We start from the raw sequence: 9,312 nt of genomic DNA on the forward strand, positions 1-9,312 counted from the left end.
GAATTTTACAAGGATCTATAGAAAGAAATGTGATATAATATACATAACTATGTTTTCAGTGGTGTATAAAGTCCTTACATACTGAACCGTTATGTTTTTGTTATCTTAAAATGAGCTGTTTTTATCGACATACACCATGGGTCCCCTTATGGTGCTTTTCCATTGCATAGTACCCCATGGTTTGGGTTGGGTCAGCTTCTTTTTCGGGGCTTTTCCACTGGGTGCAGAACGTAGTACCCATTCCTTCTTTAGTACCACCCCGGTTGGGGTTCCAAGTAAGCCGAGCTGATTCCAAAATGTGACGTGAAAACACTGTGATCAGCCCTGGATGCCGGTAAATTTGCACATAGCACCTTTATAAAACTGTATAAATTATTTTGTAAGATATTTGTAATCAAGTAGGAATCAGGAGCACCATTGACTTCCATAGTAGGAAAATTAAATACTATGGAAGTCAATGATGCTCAAAACACACTTATGGGCGGTTTCCTGAACAGGGCTTATCCTAGTCCCAGACTGAAGTGCATGTTTGAGCTACTTTAATTTAAAAACAGCTTGTCCGGTTTAATTTTAACATACATCCGTGACATTCTTTTGTCTTAAAATGCACACCTGTAGTGTTTTTGTAAGGTACGTTTGTAAAAACTTCTTAAACGACCTAATAAAAATAAGGCCTAGTCCTGGATTAACCTAAACCCTGTCTGGGAAACCTCCCCATAGTGTACAAACATTGCTCAAAATATCTGTATTTAGTAGAACAGTAAGATTAGTTTTTTTGGGACAGAGCTATCCTTTTAAATGTTTAATTTAACCTAATGAAAAAGGATTTTCTATATATAAACTGTATGAAAACACAAAGTCAAGGCTGTTGATTTTTAATGCTTTTATTTACCGATTAAAAGAAAATGCATTCGTTCAACATTAAGTCAAATCAACATTCGGCTGGTTTACCCAATATCTGTCAGTTAAGTTTTTCATAGATTTTTTCTTCTTTATCGTGGAACCTCAAAGATCACATTTCTCATTAAAAATCTTCCCACCTGGCATGTTCACACCTGTGCCAGAGTACTTGCTTGTTTGCAGATGTACATATAAAATCCAATGCTATGTGTGCTCACCGGAGACAAAAAGTTAGACAGAACACACCTGCCCAAATATTAAACATTTAAGATGGTAAAACCATTTTTGCTAAACAACAACGCTTATAAACTTTGTTTATCATGTTCATAAATAGAACCCGGACATGTGTTGCATAAAAGTATATACGTTGATATACATGTATATATACGCGTATGCATGTAATCTTATTTAACTTCCCATTTTAGTTTATAAGGTAGCAGCGTGGTCTTAGCACTGCTCGTGCCCCGTGATGGCCACTTTTTTTTATTGCAAACTGTCCTGATTTTAAACAAATGCACAACATTCGTATCACTTATAACTGGGGCCTGCTGGCCAGTCTCACAGAGACCATGTCTGAAACCCACGGTCGCCCCTGAAACTGAGTTGGCTTCCGAAGAATCTAGATCTTAAAACAATATTAATAACAATAATAAGGCCAAGTATCGTTGCGAGTTAGGTTGTTTCTATTTGAGTGACAGAAAAAAAAAAGAAATAAAATGAAAACAAGTTAAGAGCCACTGGATCATATGCATTTCATTTGCATAGTTTTCATCTTCGCCGTGTCGTCGAGCTTTGTATTCGGCCTACAGTGGGAATGTTGGATCGTTGGTTTAAGTGTAAAAAGTTGTCAACCACAAAAATCAACCAAACTCCACTTTTTACCCACAAGGTTGATCGGAAAAGCTTTAACAGGCGATTCTTTTTCCAGGTGGGGTTCATAGCAGCCTCTGTACGTACAGCTTTCTCCGTACTACGTGAGATTGTGAAATGCATATAACGAAAAGCAAAAACTTAGGGATCCAACTGAGTTGTAACCACCGACTGGTCTAAACAAATAAAACATGCGCCCGTGTCTATGCGCTCTCAAATGATTTACCAGTCGTATGCCTATTCCAGATCCCGTCCAAGCCCTAACCAAAACAAAAACGAAAAGAGTAAAAAAATAATCATTTCATGCAGACATTTGGCCATTTTCGTTTTTATCTCCCCAGTGGAATGTTCCTAACACGTCTCATAGCAGCTTAAAGGTCTGATAGAACCAACCTTGATTTTATCAATAGTTAAATTACATTCACTTTTCACAGTGAAACAGGTGCATTGTAAGAGAGATCTAACGCATGTTGACCTAAGCCACAGCACAGCTGTGGACCACCGCTCAAGTCCAACCTCCCATTAATCTAATAGTAGTTGTCGTAACACAAGTAGTAGTTTGTACATCTCGGCCGATCAAGCGTCGGCCCTGCCCTCTGCCAGCATGTGGGCACTTCGAAACGCGTATCACCGTGATCTTTGGCAGCGGGCGCCGACAGAAGTTAAATCCAGTGACTATTGAGAAGATCATTTCTTTATGGAAACTCTCATGGTGCGAGGCCTGAGCAATTGGACTATCCTCCGTACATCATAACGGAAACCCTGAGAAAGGCCGTTTCCTGTTTACTGCAGAAAAAGCGGTGCGCTTTGTAACGAACGTACCCCATTTCTAACGTTTGCACTTTTCTGAAAGTTTACACTTCACATATATACACACGAACAAAAAGAACGGATTAAATGTGCCATGTCTCGGGTTTGAAACCTATTCTGGCTTTATAGGCACGGTATGAGCGTTATAGCGGTTCGAAAGAAGACTGACCAACACTGTTGTTCTCAATCAACTCCAGTCCTTGGAGCAAATTCAATATACAACAAGCTCTAGATAAATAAAATGCTTATTTTTGGTGCTCTACTGAAGTAAAAACGGGAACCATACAGAATCTCACTACTGGCATTGTGATACAAGAGATTCACATTCATTCAAGCACTTCTGGCATCTATGTCAACGCACCGGAAACAACCTTTTCTTTTTTTTAAGACCATGGTTTATTCAAAATGAGCAAAATTTCGATTATTTTAAAATCTTACATCATCAATTCTCAAACCCTTTCGCTTTCTGTGCCGCAAACTGCGGAAAGTTACCATTTTCATTAATGTTGACACTAGTACCATAATAGGTTGTAAACCTGTCGCCGTTTATTCAAGCTGTATCTCCGTGTTGTTTCGCATTTACAAAATGTATAGTAACATTTATCCACAGATAAACTCCTACTTCTAGGCCTTCATGTGCCAAGAGCTGTTGGATCTCATTGGGTAACTGCTTTAAACCTTTCTTTGGATCACTGATAACAAATCTTAACAAGATCATTGCTTGGTAACCCTCGAAAAAAACACTTGCATATAGAGATCTTTCTTAAGCTGCCACTTTGGCTGTAGGTTTGTATTAAGCGCATCTATCAAGGATGATTGGGCGATGGCTTTCGTTTCAAACTTGGTTTGGCTTTGTTAACCGGTCATCCGTGCCACCAAAATATAGAACGTTTCGAGGTCTTACAGAGTTAGCGAGGCAACTTAATGGTTTAAAAAAGTACTCTGCTCTTTGACGGATCTCTTCATTTATCCAAGCATGCAAAAAAATAAAGATATGTTCTCGAAAGAGGGGGATTATACCACTTTCAGGAAGGCTCGAGTTTGACATTCACTTATTAGAACTACGCAAGCAACCACAGCTTAACTTAGATTTTTAAAAATGTGTACGAACAACATACGTAAAAGCAAACGACACACCGAGAACTTCAATCTTAAAGAGTAAACTAGAGAAATCAAAATAAAAGCCAGCTTTTAAAGCGCATTCTGTTGGAAGAGCTTTCCCACCTCCAAAAATCTACAAAATCTTGCCCAATCGAGCGCGTCGACCCTCTGAACGGAGCTTTAACAAAAGCTTTTGACTGGAAAAGTACCGCAAGTGCAGGAATCCTGAGATATGGAACAAGCAAACATCTGCCTCCCTCTATCTAATGAAATTTTACAGATGAAATACTGTGGTCTGGATTTTATCCAATCACTCTCGTCAACACATTTCCGTTGGGAATTACGTGTTAAATAAATGACGCTCCGTGTTGACGTTGAATAGATTGAATCAAGAATCGGGCGTGAAAAAAATAAGGGGGAGTTTGAAGGCAACTGTGACTCCAGAAGAACAATTAAAACTGACAGAACAGTTGATTGTTTTCACTCTCGCCGTAACCATAATCTTCATTTTCCTTGTCATAATTTTTGCCTACCTGAGACAGACGAAAAAACTTCATTAAAACAAAAACACAGAAAAGAGAAACACACACACACACACACACACACCTATGGCTGGGCCCAGATATTGTGCTGGAGGGCGGTCAGCATGCAGGTGTCACGCACCGGACAGTAAACCTCTACGATTGGTTTCACCAGCAGAGGTGCGTCTACTTCCAGGTCGAGAAAAACCAGCGGGAACTACGTCCCGAACGTGTCGTTTCCACCAATCCTCAGTTGCGAAAAACAATTACATACAGAGAGGAAGGGGTTCGAACTGCTGTGGATCAGCCCCGTCCGTCCCTCGGCCGGAAGACTAATCTCCCTATAAAAAGGTCAACGAGAACGTGGGATTTCGTCGTTTTCGAAAGCCAAGAAGGATCAACTGATTGAGGTAACTCCACGCTTTCTAGGGGGAACGGACAAAAGCGAGAGGATAAACGACTCACTGTACAACTTTTAAGCTAAGCTGTATAAAAGCCCCTCTCGAAACATTCACTCGATAAGCTACTAAACCAATACCCAACTATACTTCCCTAGTAATAAGCAGGATATATATTTATAGATATAGATAAGATATAGATTTAAATATAGAGCTAATACTGATTAAACACAGCACATGTAAAGGATTAATTCACACTACAAGGAAAACAAAAAGCAATGAAAAACAGAATATGTAAAATAAGAAAGGGCCCATTTAGTGAACGATCACCAAGCACAGGGGTTGGGTAACGTCTACATGCCCGCGCTGAAGCTTTGCATCTCGCGGTGGAAATGCTGAGTGGGTTCATTCAGGACCATGCTGCCGTCCATGGAGGGTTGCCAGACACGGTCCAGTCCCAGGGACACCTCCTTCACCAGATTATGGACGGGGTCACCCTCGATGTACACCAACTGGTCTGGGTCAAAGTCGATGCTTTCTTCTGACACTTCCAGGACATTGAGGTTGGAGCCACGCAAGCGAGAAATGGCCACGAGGTTGTGGGACCACACGGTGTAGCCTGCGGAGCAAATACAGTACAGTGTAATGATTTAATATACAGGGTTCCAACACCTTAGTTAACTTCAAATTCAAGGAGCTTTCAAGGACTTTCCAGGTCCAAAACCCTCAAATTCAAGGAGTAAATGTGGGACACATTTTAAGTGAGAGCAAGGTTACATCGTGTTACCTTTTAAGATACATTATTACAGTTCCCTTTCGAGGGAACTTGCGCTGCGTCACTGCGGTGACACTGTGGGGATTAAATTCAACCAATGGTGAGGCTTAACGACAAAGACAGAGTGACGCAGGAGCCAGGAAGTATATCGCTATCTAAAATATTGCCAAAGACGGCACAGCAGGGACGCAGGAAGTATGGCAAGGGAGACGCAGCGTCTCGTTCCCTTCTCAAGGAACAACAGTTACATACGTAACCTGAGACGTTTTCATCAACTATGCAAAAAAGCATTTTGGTATGAATCAACATTCGCATACAGAAGATAAAAGCATTTAAAGCGAACAGTTTAGCACGTGTGCTTAAAAAGTCTAGCATTTTTATGATATTATCCTACACTACACAGGGAATAATATGGATTTTTTTTTTCAGAAGACGTTTTGCATAAAATAGATTCAAGCACTTTCAATGACCTGTGTGTATCTATGTATGTATATTTAATATATTTTATAACTCCCCAGGGCCATGAATTTTTTTCCCCCAGATTCACAAACTTTCAAGGATTTCAAGGACCAGTGGAACCCTGAATATAGATCCTACATAATGTAATGTCAAATTGAAGTTTGATGCTCACATTTCTCAAGAACGAGTGAATCATGAACGGTCAATCTGTAATTACCATGAATGATCAAGACAGCAAGGTGCACACAGCGCCAGGCGAGGAGAACCAGCGGGTCTTCGTTACGGTTCACGCTGAGGTCTGGGAATGTGGCGTCATCTCTCATCAAGATGAAGTGGGTGAGGGTTTTGTGGTACTGTTGGGAGATGAGCTCCACCACACCATCCGTCACCAGCGTGCTGTAGCCGTCCAGGTGGATCCTCTCAAGGGGCACGCTGGGTTTCAGAATACGCAGAAGATCCTGGCTGCAAACGTCCATAGCCATGATGTAGACGCGCAGGTTTGTGCTGCAGCGCACCAGGCCTTTCCAATCGTCCTCGGTTGCCGTACCATTCAAAGGCTTGACGTCTGAAGCGGCGCCATTGAGTAGGAGGGAAAGGCGATGAAGCGGCGCTCGGTCAGCGGAGGCGAGGAGACGGCACATGTCGGAGGTGAAGTCGCAAAAGTCCACAGACAAAGAGCGAAGGTTAACGAGCCTTTCCACCTCGACCGTGGACACCAGGCTGGCCAGCTGGTTATCTAGCAGGCTGAGGTGCTCGAGAGAGCTGGTGCTGGCGTTCGAGAGAGAAGCCAGAGAGCGAGGGGTCAACACACCGAGCATGAACGCAGATGATAGCCACTTCATCTGCCTGCTGTTGGACAGGATCTCTTCAAAGAGCTGCTGGATTCTAAAAGACACAAGGGCACAACACACCTTAGGATCCTACAATGGAAATAATGTAGTAAGTTTCCTTTCGCTAGAGCCAACAATGCCATAACTTCCACCAAAATCGGTCATAATCATGGCCGTACAGGGGACAGAGAATGAAAAACCATTTTTACCTTGTCTTTGTTGAATAATGGTAGTCTACCTGCATTCACGAACATACAAAAAGTGCTAGACATGCTAAACATCTCAGTCTCATAGAAATTCCTCTTTTAGAAATGTCAGCCAGAAAACGGCCCAATCTGAAAAACTGATGCTTATGACATCACAGGCATCTCTCTGTCCCTACACTTTAAAATAATTGGCTACATTTTTTGAGTGGCAGGAAAGTCAGCCAATCAGTAATGAGATTGCAAGTTAAGCCAGTAGGGGGAGCAAAATAGGTGCAAAATCACTTGTTTCAAATCCCCCACCCTAATAGAGCTATCTGAGAGAGGTTTTTAGGAAGCTTCTAAGGCATTACAGACCCAAACAAAAAAAATGTTTGTCTACATGTCACATCACATAACAAGGATAAATACCCCGTACAATCATTCTATGTCACCTTTAATATTAAAAAATTTAAATGCACAGTTCTCTGAATGACTAATTAGTTACTTCAAATGACTCACATTGGCATCCTTGTATATTATTAAGTTTGGACAGTTTACTGTATAGTTTAGCGTAAAATGCTGCAGCTGTGAGACGCGGCCACGGGTGCAGCATTCGCAGTGTTGCCAGATCCCATTGTAAAAACTCCTCTTTATAGTGTTTAATGTTTTAGCAATTAATGTGACACTACAAAATCCATAAAGAGAGAATGTGCAATGTTAGCGATGTCTCATGCATTTCTGAAAGAATTATTTTTCTTTATGACTTATTTGGTTTGTTTTCACACTATTATCTGGCAACACTGGGTATCCAACAGTAATCAAATGACACATCACTTAGCGTGGGCAGGTTATTGCTGACATGATATTACATTCGGATTATAATACTCATCATGATTATGTATGCAAGAAACACTTTCAACACTAAAAATCTGTAAAAAGAAATAACACCAAAAGATGTAGAACAATTGGGTTTAAATGAAATATGCCGAATATGTAAACATTAGCCATAAAAATTATAATAGATTAATGCACAGAATAGTACATTTACTATGTACTTAGTTAATTTTAGTGCACTTTTGCCCCTGGGATAGCAATTAACTCTTAACACCCCTGGACCTTACTAATTTTCAAACAATAGCTATGCCATGGTCATAAATTATAATAATTGCCAATTTTATAATAAAGGCCTTTAAGTGAGATTGATCTCTAGTATAATATCAAACTGAACCGTGTTAACTTACTCTTTAATTTTCTTGCCCCCTTGGTCAACCTGGTTAAGGTAAGAGCTGTCCAAAACCCCATCATCCTGCAGAACGCACGTGTCACCGTAAAGACTCAAAGTCTGGAGGTTTCTGGAGAAAGATGTCAAAAAATTTACCCCTACTTATGAATATTATATTATTAAATAACATCACATAAGTCACATTCGATAATAAATGTATCAAGGCAATACAAAGAAAAACTAGCCAAATCAAAACCATCAAATCACAACTGAGAGGTGTTTCACAATACACAGCTAATGCATTTACAAATAAAGCGTGTTGTGTAGATGTCAAAACAGTTGTGAGTTTTGAATCCCTGCTTTTTAGACGAGCATTAAACGCATATTCAAAGTCTCACCGTTTTGCAATATCATTAAGACATAATCATGAATAATGTCAATGCTGTTAGCAGAAAGCACACAGCCGTGATGCTTCAGTTGTGTTTTTCATGCATCGCAGCATGCGCAGACCGATCAGCGTATGACATCGAGAGGAAAGACACGAGAGCGTTACGTAACGCGCAGGGTTTGTTTATAAGCGCCTGCCGAGCAAATACGCAAAACAAACCAGCCAGAATTTTTTTTTATCGCTGGTGCAACAATAACGTCAATGTCAAAGCACGCACAATTGTGCTGTTAACTGTTACCTGTTATTACGCAGACCACTGAGCACACACAACACCTGGTCCAAATATGTCACCATCGCATCCTTCCAGCGCTCTGCGAACTGCGGGTCGCTCTCGACGGGTTGCGTTCCGCCGTGCAGGGGACTCAAATACCTGTCCACCGGGGCGAATTCCAGCCGCAGCTCTCGCACAAACGAACCAAATTTTCGCATGAGAAACTCTAACCGCGGGGTCTGTTCCGATCCGGAGCCGCCTCCGTTGGTGCCTCCGCCGACCCGCAGCTTGAGCTCGGTCCACAGCGCGGGGTAGAAGAGACACTCCCTCCAGCGGGAGCACACAGTCGAGGCCCGGAGCTTATCTCGGTCCGATAGGAAGGAAAATATGTGCACGATGAGCTCGCTGGGTAACGCCAAGGCTCCGATGCTACTGCACAGAGCCATGGCGGAAGGCTATTAAGATGCGATGAAGGTTAAAAACGTAACCGTTATACGATTCCGTGAGTCTCTGTGCTCGTCCGTATAAACCTCCGCTGCGCGCTGCGGCTGCTGCTTTGGTGAAAACAAACAACTGCGTGAT

At 41.6% G+C, this 9,312-nt stretch overlaps 1 protein-coding gene across 1 annotated transcript; it reads right to left on the minus strand.

Moving 5' to 3' along the window:
- Positions 1–868: 868 nt before the first annotated feature.
- On the minus strand, positions 869–9,304 carry fbxo33 (F-box protein 33). Its single transcript, XM_065253312.1, has 4 exons — positions 8,758–9,304; positions 8,091–8,201; positions 6,052–6,719; positions 869–5,219 (listed from the first exon to the last, which is right to left on the minus strand). The coding sequence occupies exons 1-4, from the start codon at positions 9,174–9,176 to the stop codon at positions 4,954–4,956; spliced, it is 1,464 nt and encodes a 487-aa protein (XP_065109384.1). The 5' UTR covers positions 9,177–9,304; the 3' UTR covers positions 869–4,953.
- Between the last annotated feature and the right edge of the window lie 8 nt (positions 9,305–9,312).

The sequence above is a fragment of the Paramisgurnus dabryanus genome, chromosome 17 (genome assembly GCF_030506205.2).
Source record: "Paramisgurnus dabryanus chromosome 17, PD_genome_1.1, whole genome shotgun sequence".
Taxonomy (NCBI): domain Eukaryota; kingdom Metazoa; phylum Chordata; class Actinopteri; order Cypriniformes; family Cobitidae; genus Paramisgurnus; species Paramisgurnus dabryanus.